The sequence below is a fragment of the Corapipo altera genome, unplaced genomic scaffold (genome assembly GCF_003945725.1).
Source record: "Corapipo altera isolate COAL_440 unplaced genomic scaffold, ASM394572v1 109, whole genome shotgun sequence".
Lineage (NCBI taxonomy): Eukaryota > Metazoa > Chordata > Aves > Passeriformes > Pipridae > Corapipo > Corapipo altera.
Window position 1 is genome coordinate 372,679 of NW_020885038.1, and position 14,624 is coordinate 387,302.

Genomic DNA, 14,624 nt, shown 5'->3' on the forward strand with positions numbered 1-14,624 from the left:
CTGTGAGGGTAGAGAACACATTACAATAGTGCCTTATGGAAGAAACACTCCTAGAGCACAGCGGATTGCTCTGCTTTAGGTATTGACTGAATTGCCACTTTTTTTTTTCCGCTGCTTCAGAATTCTGTTAGGAAATTTTATTTCTTTTCTTTTTTTTTGTGTAGTCAGATCTTTAAGCCTACTGAGGAACTGCATTTACAGAGGAATGCTTTCTGTGTTTTGTATGTGATTTTGGTTTGGGATTTTTTTTCATTTGTTGTCATCATCATCATCATGGCTAGGCTTCGCGAATGAAGATTTGGTAAGGGCTTTACCCATGTTTGTTACAAGTGCGCTGGTAGCTAAAAAGGCCAATAAGAGACAGGCACGTCCAGTTGCAGAAGGCACAGCAGAAAGACTCCTTAGGTGGTATATCCAGCAAGACACGATTCTTTCTGTGTTGTCTTTTCTCCTCAAGGGTGATCCTGTGTGTGTTCTCAAAAGCATCAGCAGCATTACAGATACTGTATCTCCAGACCTCCCGGTTGGAGGCCAGAGTAGAGCAGTTATGTTGATCAATATGACCAAGGCTGAGATGTTGTTTCAAGGGAGTCCTTGTATCTTCTCTTCGGGGCTCCTCTCATGCGGCAGCCAGTGGCAAGTTCACCATAAAGCAAGATCTTAGGGAGGCAGTGATCTTTCATCCTGGAGGCGTGCCCTGCCCATCGCAGCTGTGTTCTCAGTAACATGGCCTCAATGCTTGTGACTGCTGCTTGTTCTAGAACAGATGTACTGGTCACATAATCTGACCAGTGGATGTTTAGGATTGTACGAAGGCAGCGTTGATGGAAGCGTTCTAGGAGTCACAGGTGGTGGCGGTAGATGACCCATGATTCTGATCCATATAAAAGAGTAGACAGCACAATGGCTTTGTAAACACTGATCTTGGTACTTTTCTTCAAGTGTTTATTTCGCCAAACTCTTTTATGAAGGTTTCTGAAGGCACTATATGCCTTTGCTAACGTGTTGTCTATCTCCCCGTCAATCTTACTATCCAAGGAGATGAGGTTGCCTAGGTAATTAAACTGCTGGACTGATTTGAACTCTGATTTACCAATGGTGATATGGGGATGATGGAAGACTTCCTGAGGTGCTGGTTGATAGAGGACTTCTGTCTTCTTTAAGCCCAAAGAGCTCAGCAGCGTCTGCAAAGCACGATGTTAAACGCTGCAGAGCTGCTTCTGTGTGAGTGACGAGGGCGGCGTCATCAGCATAAAGCAGCTCCCGGACAAGGTGGTTTAAGATCTTACTGTGGGCCTTCAGTCGCCTTAGGTTGAAAAGGCTTCCATCAGTACAATATCAAATGTAGATACCGTCCTGATCATCGAGGTCTGCTGTGGTCCTTTGGAGCATCCTGCTGAAAAGGACTGTGAATAGGGTTGGTGTGAGAACTCAGCCTTGTTTCACACCACTGGTAATTAGAAAGGGCTCAGAAAGTGCATTGCCATATCTGACTTGGCCGTGCTGATCCACATGGAGTGAGATGATCATTTTAAGGAACTTGGGGGGACAACCTAAGTGTTCCAAAATCTGTCATAGACCTTTTCTACTCGCAGTATTGAAAGCCTTGGTGAGATCAACAAAGGTTACATAGAGACCTTTGTTTTGTTCCCTACACTTCTCTTGCAGTTGTCTGAGAACAAATACCATGTCTGTGGTACTCCTGTTGGCTCTGGAACCACACTGGCTTTCAGGTAGAATTCCTTCTGCTATGGCGGGTATTAGTCTGTTCAAGAGTATTCTTGCCAGGATTTTGCCAGCAATGGAGAGCAGAGTAATACCACGGTAATTTGAACAGTCTGATTTAACTCCTTTCTTCTTATACAATGTGATGATGACTGCATCACGAACGTCTGATGGTAGTTCGCCAAGTTCCCAACAGCGCAGTACAAACTCGTGAAATTTAGCATGGAGTGCTTGGCCCCCATGTTTCCAGACTTCAGGTGGAATTCCATCAACCTCAGTTGCCTTGCTGATTTTCACCTGCTGTATGGCCTTAAGGGTTTCTCCTAAAGTGGGGGCAGTATCCAATTCATACTTCACTGGTTGTTGTGTGATGGACTGAATAGCTGAGTCTTGGACTACACGGCTGGTACTGAAAAGAGTCTGGAAGTGTTCAGACCATTGATTCAGAATGGAGGTTTTATCTGCCAGAAGTGTTTGACCATCAGCGCTGAGTAGAGGACTTTGGGCTTGGTATGTAGGCCCGTATGCTGTTTTCAGGGCTTCATAGAATCCTCTGTGATCACCCGTGTCTGCGCATAATTGTGTTTTTTCAGCAAGATTGATCCACCACTTGTTCTGGATGCCACGGAGTTTCTGTTGGAGCTTGCTGCATGCAAGGCGAAAGGTTGCTTTTCTTACGTGCCACGATGGCAGTGCAAGGTGTGCTTGTGGGCGGTTCTATTCTTCCTCAACAATTCCTGGATCTCTTGATTGTTTTCATCGAACCAGTCCTTGTTTTTCTTGAGGGAGAACCCTAAAAATTCTTCAGAGGATTGCAGGATGCTGTTTTTAATATGGTACCAAAGTGTTTTAGGAGAGGTATCTGTCGAATCCATGGAATGGTTTTTGAGCCTAGTTTGAAGATTAGCCTGGAATTTGTTTCTCACTGTGGCTGATTGGAGATTGTTAACTTGGAGTCTCCTCCTTGGGACACTGCCCCCTTTTAGGTTTGAATTTAAGATTGAGGTTAAGTTTGTAGTGCACCAGCCGATGGTCTGTTTGGCATTCTGCACTGGGCATCACACGGGTATGGTGGACATCGTGGACATCCCTCCGTCACACCAAGACATAATTGATGAGGTGCCAATGTTTGGATCTGGGATGCATCCAGGTTGTCTTCAGATTATTTTTCTGCTGAAAGATAGTATTAGTGATGGTGAGCTGTTGCTCCACACAGAATTCTAGCAGAAGGCGACCATTACCGTTGCAGCTTCCAACACCATGCTTGCCTAATATTCCTTTCCAGGCTTCAAAATTCTTTCCTACTCTGGCGTTGAAATCACCAAGGATAATGATCTTATCATCTGCAGGAACCTTCTGGGTAAGGCGGCGCAGGTTCATGTAGAATTTATCTTTTTCAGCAGGGTCAGCTTGGAGAGTTGGGGCATATATACTAAAGAGGACAACGTGTTGCTTGTTGTGCAGCGGAAGGCATAGGGAGATAATCTGGTCAGAATGACCTGTTGGCAGATTTTCGAGTTTAGGAACAATAGAGTTTTGATCATGAACCCAACTCCTGAGAGATGCCTTTCGGTTCTGGGCTTACCTGACCAAAAGAGTGTGTAACCGGCACCATGTTCTCTGAGGCTGCCTTCCTCATGAAGGCGAACTTTGCTGAGAGCAGCAATGTCAATGTTGAGACCTGAGAGTTCATGGACAATTAGGGCAGAGCGACGCTCAGGACATCCGGTATCCACCGAATCGAGCGTGGTTCTGATGTTCCAGCATGCTAGAGTTAATTCGGGTACACCTTTGGAGGCAGGTTTATGTCTTTGTTTTTTGATCTTTGTGTGACTGCATTTGTAGAAGATGTCGCTACAGGGCTTTGCAAATGCAAGTAAGGCCTTCGAGCCTGCACAATGGATTTTTTAGATGAGATACAGCATGTGCTGAACTGAACCCACTCTTTAATCCTAAGGTTCATCTGCCAGGGCTGAGCGAGCTTGGGCGGTGGCAGTGAGGTCCTCAGGACATAGGTTTAATTAGAGTGACCTTCTCTTAGATGGATGGCCTTACAGGGCTAAGCGAGCTCCATCTGCCCGGGTTTAGAGTTGTCCTTCTCCTCTGTGTGCTCCGAGGCTCCCCTTCTCATCTCCCATGAGGGCACAGTCGACGCCGGCGAAGCTCCCCTTCTCTCTCTCCTTTCCGCATCTGGGCCCATGTGCCAGGCCGGGCCAAGAGCCATCATTTGTTGTATTAACAGGATAAAGAGATCCTTCCCAAGGTTCCAAACCCTGCACTCAATAGATACTCCCAATTTTGTAATTGTCTAAGCCTTCTCATAAAATTTTTTGTTTATCACCTTACAGAGAATGTGATTTGTTTACAATAAAACACTGTAAGAGGCACAATACAGTGAATATGTCACAGAGAAAGTATTAGCACTTCTTATTAAGGACATTCCTTTTGGATAAAATAGTCCAAGTTGTAAAATATTTCAATTATTTCACACATCCAGCAAACAAAGTCGATTATTCTATTTTGTAATAAAAAAGTTCGAGTTCATTCACTACTTAAAAAAACCCAGCCAATTAGTATCTGTTTGTTATTGCCTAATAATTGTCTTGACTGCATTGTCTTGACTTTCACGCAATTGTGAAGCTGGAATTTAGGTTTATAGCAGTCAACATGCTGGAGGGAAGAGAGGCCATCCAGAGGGACTTTGACATGCTGGACAGGTGGGCCTGTACAAACATTATGAAGTTCAACAAGGCCAAGAGTGAGGTCCTGAACCTGGATCAGGGAAACCCTCGGTACCAAACTAGGCTCAGAGATGACCAGATGGAAGCAATCCTGGGGAGAAGGACTTGGGGGTGCTCATGGGTGAGAGGTTGGACATGCCCCAGCCGCGTGTGGTGGAACCCAGAAACCAACGGTGTGCTGGGCTGATCCCACAGCATGGGCAGCAGGGGAGTGGGGGACTCTGCCCCTCTGCTCCACCCCACCTGAAGTGCTACCTCCAGCTCTGGGGTCCACAACATCAGAAGGACATGGACCTACTGCAGTGAGTCCAGAGGAAGCCAGGGAGATGCTCTGAGAGCTGGAGCCCCTCTGCTCTGGAGTCAGGCTGGGGGAACTGGGGGTGTTCAGTCTGGAGACGAGAAGGCTCCAAGGAGACCTTAGAGTCCCTTCCAGTGCCTAAAGGGGCTCCAAGAGAGCTAGAGAGAGACTTTGGTCAAGGGCCTGGAGTGACAGGACAAAGGGGAATGGCTTCCAACTGAAATAGGATGCATTTAGATTATATATGAGGAAGAATTTCTTTACAAGAGTGGTGAGGCCCTGGCACAGGTTGCCCAAAGAAGCTGTGCCTGCCCCATCCTTGGAAGTGTTCAAGGTCAGGTTGGATGGGACCCTGAGTAACCTCGTCTAGTGGAAGGTGTTCCTGCCCACAGCAGAGGGATGGAACTAGGTGGTCTTTAGGGTCCCTTCAACCCAAACCACTCTATGATTCTGGTCCAAATGATTTGGGATTTTTTTAGACTAATGTTATGTGTGTTCATCACCTACAATTTGGATTTTGAATAGCTTTTCTGAATAAATCAAAAAGTTAAATTCTTTATCAATACTTTCACCTATGGCAGATGTCTAGGTGAAAATCAAGTGATCGGTTAACTTTTCCTTGCGAAATATTTTCACTTTGATTGCAGAAAGGATATTATGGACTTAGAATATTTTTTAAACTATTTTCTGGACCCTTTACCATTTAGTAACGTGATTATTGCAGTATGGCCAACCTAACAGAAACAATAGTTTAACAATGATCACAGTATTTTTGTACACTATAAAATTAATTCTACTCAATGTTCCCCTGCTTACATGTAAAAAAAATTGCTTTGCCTTCTCTGCCAGCAGAGACTTCACGACACAAATAGGTGCTATCAATTCAAATGAATGGTACAATTTCCTGACATGGCTTTGTTTTTAACTACATGTTTTCCACTTGATTAATGTGTTATAACTCAAATGAGACCATTTCACAAAATAATTACATATAGTTGAAAAATGGTCCTAGTTTTTTCAACTGCAATTTTAATATTGCCTGTAATACCTATAACACTCCCATTTTCTTACAAGATTCCTAACAGGAAACATATAACTATTCCTAAGACGAATAACATTACCATATTACAGATATTAGTATATACTATGTCGGCATATATTGTGTTATTATATATTGTAGTATATTAGTTTATATTATGTATATTGGATACATATTGTACATTGTGTTATTTTATAGACACTGTAAGCTTTTATCACAATATATCCTTATGGTATTATTAAAAAGTATAATATATATAGTAGGTCAGTATACATTATGTTAGCATATAATATATGTATGCAATCTGTGAGTATATTAACTTTTTAAAGAATTAAACTATTTTCTTTTGACTGTTTTGAGTTTTCCTGAAATCAGTGCTATGCTAACTCTCCTCCACTTATTCAAAGAATGCTAGTTATACTCCTTACACATGATTGCTTGTTGGCATTTTATAATTTTGAGGGATATATTCTAGTGACAATATTTGACAAAATTAATATAAATTAATGTAAAAAATAAATTGTGAGGAGTTTATTTTCCTGGGTGCAAATCTTTAAAACTTCGAATTTAGTTGCTATCCCATCTCTCTTTTTCCAGTTATCCCAGTAGGTATCATCCTTTCTTCAGTTCCCTGTGATTACAAATATTTGCCTATATAATTATGTCACAATTATGCAATATATTCATAGGCAGAAACAAGCCTATAAGGAAGCTCAGTATGAAATGCTTGCTTTAATCACTTTGATGTTTTGATATGCAAAATTCTAACCCTGTCCCTCCAGCTTCCATGTGAAAAAAGAAAATATTAACATTATTTAAATATGTATGTCTTTTCCTGTTGCTTCACAGCCAGTGCCAGTTACCCTTGATGTTTGAGGTAAATGCAAAAAAAACTCACAAAGTAATTGGAAACTGCTTTCTGATGGGGTTTTTCTTCTTAGGGCAGTTTCTCCAGGAAACTGGTCTCTACTGGAGATTCTTGGGGAGAATGTAGGCAATGCAGCAGTGATCAGTACTTTTAAGATCACTGTCTTTAAGAATCTTGTGATAAAGATATCAGCAATCCAGCCCAGTTCTCGTACTGTATTTATACAGCAGACATAAACATATTGAATACAGGGATTACCAGCATACCTGCATAGAATCCTTGGTTTAGAGCAACTCTGCCTGCCCCTATAGAGTGAATAAATCAAGATCTTACCTTTTGTGAGACAAGCTGAATGGGTTGTAGATTGGAAGCTGGTCAGTATTAAAAAAGAGAATTAGTAACTTCCTTCTTATTGCTGCACCCCAGACAACATTTATTGACTAAAAACACATGGATGCCTTGAAAGCAGACTGAAAATCCCAGCTGACACTGACAGACCCCCACTGAATAAATGTGAGCATCTATAGGAATGCACTGGTGCTTGTGGAATGCAGGGCCAGTTTTCCTTCATCCCCCACTTCCCCAGTCCCAAGCCCCTGAAACTCTTACCTTAGAGGTTTTTGAGGAAGGACACGACACACTGATCCCAGAGTACTTTTATAGAATCTGATCTGCATATGTAGCCACCACCTCTTCTTTCTTAGGTCAAAACATTTTTGGCAATCTTAACTCCTAGCAAAATTGCCATTTATATTAGAAGTGAATGGATATAATTAGACATAGCGGGTCTGTGAATCAATGTCCTATAAATAATTTGACAAGAGAGCCTGAGAAGGGGGGGAAGTGGGAGGGTGTGCTAAAAGAGATGAAAGGGGCTACATTGGTTCTGTAATCCATCGGATGCTGACTCAGGCAAAGAAAGTGAAGAGTAAGAGACAGTGTGTTCTAGTAGGAAACCTGTAAGGATGGAGACATGAAGGCACAGGCTTCTGTCTGCTGCAAATGCTCAGAGTCCTCAATGTGGAAAAACATAAGGGGTCCTACTGAGAGGCAGGGTCATTGCTAGAGGAAGAAAATCCCAATCCAAGAGGAAGCATCTGAAAAGAACAGAATTCACAGGAATGAGAATCAGAGAATGATAAGAATGACTGAGGAGTAAAATGGATCAAAACCAAAGCAAGGGAAGGGGGGGAAGAATGAGTCTGAAAGTAGTGATAAGGATATCTGAATAAGGAAGAGGAAGTAAATAGGGGTTTGATTCCAATGGAGTAACAACAAGTCACCAAGGACACAAGGAACAATAAAAGAGCAGAAAAAGTTTACCTTGAGTTAAAGATAAAAGCTTCAAAGACTGAAGTCACTGAGTTAGGTGCCAGAGGAAAGACACAGAAATCCAATTGTGATTTTTCGAGCTGAAGAGTTTCAAAGATCACATGAACGGGACTATGGAACCGTTATATTGAACTTAAGACCTATATCCCATTGCAGTCTGGAGAGATAGGTGCTGTCTCAACATAGGGTAGTCATTCAGCACTACTTTTTCTGGATAAGTGTACCAGATGGAGGGAAAGGTTTAATAAATTTACATTCTCTAGAACAGAAAGAGTCATGTACTATGTTGGTCTGAAAGAGAGGCAGTTACTATTAGAGGGAGCTGAACCCCATTCTAGTTTGTGTGAAAAGCCAATGTACTGTTCTGATCCTTGGTCGTTGCCCACCCAGATTAAGGAAGGGGTTACACATCTTCCATATTCACAAGATCAGAGTGGTGAAGAGAGCAGTGAAATCCTTTGCTTTACTGAGAAACAATTTAATCCCCGTGCAACAGATCTTGATTTGTTGGGTTTGTTTGTTTGTGGTTTTGTTTGGTTTTCTTCTGTTTTCTTTTCTTTTTTTTTTTTTTTTTTTTTTTATGTACTGGTCTTCACCTTCCAAATTACAGTTCCTACCACAAAGAAGTTTGAAGTGAACCACATCTCAGCAGCTTCACCTGGTCCCACAGTGTTTTGCCTCCCCAGCTACAGTACCAGTTGTGCTCCTCTCTCAGCATCTCCTACTGAGAGGTCTGGATAAGAAAGTGAGGAAATTCCTTCCTCCTCTTCTCTCAGCTGACTGTGTCTCTGTGATGGCACTGTAATCCTGGGGGTGGGGAGAAGATTAACAGACATCGGTTTCACATTTGGAGTAGATTCCCACTGAAGAGTGAGTCCTATGATTTAACCCTGTCAACTAAATCCTCACCTGAGTATAAAGCAGCATTTCTTTCATGTGTTTAATGCAGTAATGTTGTCTGAGAACTGGAATTCAGTATGAGTTTCAGGTATTTCAATGACTCTGTATGTTGTCTCATTTTGCTGGTGCATGCAGTCTTTGACCTGGATTAAAATTGGCTACAAAAAAGAAAAAAAAAAAAGGAAAACCTCATGGTTTTCCCACAATCATATATAATACTGACATAAAGCTGATGGTTGCCTAAAAGCCTTGATTTGTAAGATTTTTTCAAATAGAAAAAAAATAACCCATAAAGGTTTGAAGGCTCAAAAGAAAATAGTTTTCCAAAGGATTTTTCAAAATTACATGGAATTGAAAACTTCCACGACCTGTAACATATTGCTTGATCTGTTTTCACTTATATTTTCCCTTTCTTTATTTGCCTTTATAGTCCCAGTCAATATAACAGAATACAAAGTGAGCATTTTTTTTCTATCTGTATGTATTTTTGCTATTGTTTTTCCTTTCTGCCATTTTAAGAGGAAAGTTTTCTTAATTTGGAAAAAACTTTGTAGCTGACAAAGAAAAATTGAAACTATAACTTTCTAAATTAGACAAACTTGGACAAACTGCAGATATGTAAAAGCTGAATGTCAAGAAAAAATGTGTGTATGTGTGCACGTGTATCTGGGGGATTAAGTTTTGTATAAAATTAACTTTACTACCTTTGTTAGTAAAAGAAAAAAGTGAAAATTAAACTAGGCAAACTGTGATAGCTCTTAAAACTGCAGTATTTTTCTCCTCAAAACTGTCAGGAAATCCTTTGCTTTAATATAACAATTTTGTTTCAATCAAGCAGAATGAAAGTGGCAACAACTTTTTAGAGTCTTTCACAAAAGGTATTTTAGCTTTTTTCTGCCAGCTATAATATTCTCTCAGGGTTTCCTCTTGTCTACCAAATCCAGTGCAACTCCCTCCCTATGACCTGCACAAGTATAGCCCTCCTGCTGTATATATGCATTCCCTATTTGCTCAAGTCTTCCATCATCAACAGCCCTTCACACACACCGTATGCATATGTCCCTACCTGGGATCCAGGTGTTGTAGATCCTGCTGGCATCAGAGCTCAAGTTAATAAAAACTGGAGAATGACCCAGTTGTCCTAATGTGGTTGTCTACCTTAGAGTGACCAGAAACATGTGCTTGGTTCTAATAGTATTGTCTATCAGGAGCTTAAACATTCAGCTCACTTACCTACAGATTCATTTGGGCATGAAGATGACTAAAAGTAGGTATTTGAGTTTGGAGTTGAATCTCACCCACACATGTAACAAACCCAAACCTAGTACTGAGCCTCTATCCATCACTGATATTCCTCTCTCCCTGTGTCCAGTTCCTACTGATTTTGCCTCTTCTGTCATTCTGAGGGTGTCCACAATGGCAACAGTTACTGAAGCTAAAATTGGTGCACGTCTGCTTGAGAAAGGGGAGGCAGCAGTTGTCTGAGCACAGAGGAACCTATAAATCCTTCTAGAGCGGCTGCAGAAAAGTGGCAACCTGAGCAGCCTCTTCAGTCAGCTCTCAGACGTGTTGAAAGGTGGTGGCTTCTTCAAAAGGAAAATGTTTAAGGCATCTAAAATAGAAAAACTTTGCTTATTGAACATAATGGCAAAAATTATGCCAGTAAAATTTTCTCCTTTGTATTATAAATAGTTCATACTTTATAGTGTTTCCAGTTTGGGCTAACAATGCAGCTTTCCAAGAAGTCAACAATGATAAATTGTTGATAAACACCAGCCAGAAAGCAATTGCAACTGATTGCTGAGGACATTCATTAAACAAACTACTGTAAACTGAAAGGACATAAAGACTAATGATACATTCCTGAAAAAAAAGGGGCAAAAAAGTATACAGAGAATAAAATAAATTATTTCACATTTTAGGTATGTTCTAGAAGTCGTCTGGGTCTCTACCGATTCACTGATTCCTATCTGCCATCACAGTGCTACATAGGCAATGCCATTTCTCATTGGCAGAAGGAAGGACTGAACAAGTATCATGCCCCAGTATTGTTCTCCATCTACCACCTCTGCCAGGTTCACCCCATGCTCCCCTCCCTCCTCGTGCTGCCCTGACACAGAGGGTGCAGCCAGTCTGGATGGGCACCACGTCTGAGCAGAGCACCTCGGGGGGCAAGGGGTTGTCTGTGGGTCCCAGCAGTGCAGCACAGCCACAAGGACAGCCCTGCCATAGGGTCAACCCTGGCACAGGGACAGCCCTGCCAGAGGGTCAGCCCTGGCACAGGGACAGCCCTGGCACAAGGACAGCCCTGCCAGAGGGTCAGCCCTGGCACCAGCGGGGCCTCGGGCCCTCAGCCCGCCCCGGCCTGCAACAGCTGTGCCGCGGGTGAGGCGACCCGGCCAGAGCTCAGGAAGGTGTCGGGGCAAAGCACGGGGTGACCGAGGCTGAAAAACAGGGAAAAGAGAAAGGGAACTTTGAAATTCCCAGAGAGAGGGACGGACCATCGAAGGAGCTTTTAAAACCAGCTCACGGCTGGCATTCACTCGCGTGCCTTCCTGCACTGCCCCCGCCAGGGCCCCTGCCAGGGGTGCCCATCGCTGCACGGGAGGGTTGGCGCGGGCACTGAGGGAGCCTCCCGTCCCTCCTGCTGTGCCCGACCGCTCCCGGCGTCCTCTGCTCCCCTCCCGGCCCCTTCCTCTCCCCTGCCGGCCCCCCTCCGCGCCCTCCCGGCCACCTCTGCTCTCTCTCGGCTCCCTCTGCTCCTCTCCCATCCCCTGCTTTTGCGGTGGAGAAGCTGGATGTAGGTGAGCAGCTACATGGGAAATAAAAATGATCTGTCTCATGATGCACAGCCAAACGGGTAAGTGTATTAGCAGAACAAAGTTCTGCCTCTTCTGCCTTTTCGGCAGAGGGTCCCTTTGGTTAATGCAGCTCCTGAAGCTGGCTCCGGGTGCATTTCCCTCTGGATTATGGCCTGTGTGGTAGGCAGGAGTGTTGTGGTGCCCCAACTCCAGCCGAGATCTGTCCCCACAGGGTTTCTAGCTCAGCACGAAACCCTTGGATGGCGGGGAAGATGAAATGTACTATAAGAGCAGAAAAGAGGCTTTTCCTGCTCAGCTCAGTTCAGTTCCCTTGTTCACCCTGCCCCCTTTCTGAAATGTGATTGATACCAAAAACTGTGATGTGTTCCTGGAGGTCTCTGATGAGCCCTTGGAATAGCAGGGCACATGGTAGTACAGTGACACATCCTGCGATGGGGCATGAAGTGCGGTTGTGTTTAGTGTTATCAGTCACAGGGTGCTGCTCATACAAATAACCCAAAGGGTTCAAGGGAGCACCAAAAGCCTCAGAGATGCTCAGCTATGGTGGATCCTGAACTGTGGTTTCTAAAATGGGTGGAGTAGTGTCCGTTCCTAACTTCAACTGTCTTCTGCTGCTCAAATATTATTTACATGTTTTATTAAGAACCCTTAGCATTTTAAAGCAGTGGTTTTACAGCACTTGAAGGATTAGAAAAGATATCCAAAAGGGACACATGAAGGTCAGCTACGGATTGACAATTCTGGTGGGATGATCGAAGATGTTTAGCACATGCTTTAAATAAACAGCAAGTTTGAGGTAGCTGCTAAAGCTTGACCATATGCCAAAAATACCAACCAAGTCAGTCTCACACTGTGTCTTGGCAAAAACAAATTTATCAGTAACAGGAGTCCCTATTCAGCTTCACTTCTAATTTACCAGGCACTTAGACACACTGAATGTGTTCCAAAGCGTGATCAGTAGTTAGGGACCTTACCTAACCAGAGCTGTACTTTACGTTATGTTACATTTTCAATCAACATGTAACTGTTGAATGTCTAGTTCAGCTTTATGCAAATATTATATTGTAGGCTGTTCTTAGGAAAATGAACAGGCCCAGTATGTTGAAAATGGCAATAAACAGGCAGAAGAGTCAGGCTGTGGACAGAGTAGAAGGGGTGAGCCTAGAAAGGCAAGGGAGGGCTTGACTCAAATTATAGACAGAATCTGCAGCCTTACCTATTTTTTCCTCCATAGTCTTTTAACTGTGGATTCTCATTATTTATCCCACATGTGAATGTGTATGATTTGTACTATGCATGAAACAAAATAACTTCAGAGAAAGTGAGTGAGGATATCTCTTCATGCCACTGTCTCACCACATTGGTTGGCCTGCTTGTCAATGCTTGGAGTGAAATTTGAGTTTCCCATACCATTAAACCTAACCAAATAAGTTTTTCAATTAACAAAATTGAGATATATATATATATATATACACATATTTTTAATATATATATGTGTGTGTGTGTGTATATGTTAAATGCTTCAGGAATATTTTTCCTTTTATTTTTTTTTTTCCCGAAAGTATTGATCAAAATAACTTGGAAGAATGTAGTCTTAGTCCATCAAAGAAATGCATACTTCTCATTGTAAGAGGAATAATAAATCTATATAATCGTTACTATTTTTCATGCACTTTTAAAATGCAGATGTAAAAATGTAATGCTCTTTGACATACTTTTAAATGTAACGAATGCTAGAATAAATAAAGTATGCACTGTTCATATGCAAAGGTCTCTACTGTATTTATTACCTACACATAAATGATAATTACAGAAGAAAGTAACACAGAGGTTTACATTTTATGCATGCCTCAGGTCACTTTTTAGCTTTGGGAACCTTATTCCTCCTCTGCTACCTTCTTATGAAACTCCCGGCTCTTCACTCGGAGCTTGTTGACCTGTGACTCTGCAATGTCAGCCCGTTCCTCGGCTTCCTCCAGCTCGTGCTGGATCTTGCGGAACTTGGAGAGGTTGACATTGGAGAGCTCCTCCTGTGTGGGGAGAAGGAGTTGTGAAAACAACAGACAGCATGTGGACATTTAATATCTGAAAACTGGGCAAAGAAAAATTCAAATGCCACAGCTGGACTAGCAGAGCAGGTTCACAACCAAGACAAGAAGCTGTTCAGGGTGTTAAGTATGTCGGAAGAGAAAAGAATATTGCAATGTTAAAAAGGCCACGGCCACATTACACACAGCATGGTCTAGGCAGAGTTCATGTCAGAGTCCTCAATAGGCAGACTGGCAGCTGCCTCTGATGCCCAGAGTAGGGTGTGAAGGAAGAAACAGAGTGGGAAATGAGGCATAGAGCAAAACAGAAATGGAGAAAGATAGTTCCTCCCAAACCCAGAAAGTCTTACTCTCACATTCCGTGTTGTGTCAAAACATCATCATGTTGCATGAAAGCAGTCAAGGTTTCAAGAAGACGAACAGAAGAAAATAACACAGAATTTGACAAGAAGGAAGTCTGGTTTGCTCAAATTGGTACTTACAGCCTCCTCAGCCTGTCTCTTGTAGGACTTCACTTTCATTTGCAGCTTGTCCACCAGATCCTGCAGCCTGAGAACATTCTTCCGGTCTTCCTCAGACTACAGAGAATGGCAAGTAACAGAAAACCTTGTTTACATCATTCTCTAAATTTCATAAATGTGAAACAGAGGGAATAACATAGTTTATGGAACACTGCAGTCCAGAAGGACAGGTGTCAAAATCCAGTTAACTCTGTCATTGTCTGAGGTATAGAAAGAAGTCCCTCTGGAAGGCAATGTTCCAACGTTTTGAAACATTGTTCTACCAGGAAGGCAATGCAAAGAAGCCTCCAGCCTTACCTGGTAGGTGAGTTCCTTCACCCTCCTCTCGTA

The 14,624-nt window shown here is 42.6% G+C and overlaps 1 protein-coding gene and 1 long non-coding RNA gene across 2 annotated transcripts in view; both read right to left on the reverse strand.

Moving 5' to 3' along the window:
* Positions 1-8,442: 8,442 nt before the first annotated feature.
* LOC113959417 lies at positions 8,443-11,504 on the reverse strand. Its single transcript, XR_003531803.1, has 4 exons — positions 11,405-11,504; positions 10,137-10,515; positions 8,913-9,061; positions 8,443-8,810 (listed from the first exon to the last, which is right to left on the reverse strand). It is a non-coding gene; the product is annotated as an uncharacterized LOC113959417 (long non-coding RNA).
* A 1,750-nt stretch (positions 11,505-13,254) lies between these two features.
* The window catches only part of LOC113959419 (myosin-4-like), a 16,644-nt gene continuing 15,274 nt past the window's right edge, over positions 13,255-14,624 (reverse strand). The window contains exons 2-4 of the mRNA XM_027668434.1: positions 14,592-14,618; positions 14,256-14,351; positions 13,255-13,755 (exon numbers count right to left, since the gene is read on the reverse strand). Coding sequence (XP_027524235.1) covers positions 13,603-13,755; positions 14,256-14,351; positions 14,592-14,618 — 276 coding nt within the window. The 3' untranslated portion in view covers positions 13,255-13,602. The remainder of the gene's footprint in view (positions 13,756-14,255; positions 14,352-14,591; positions 14,619-14,624) is intronic.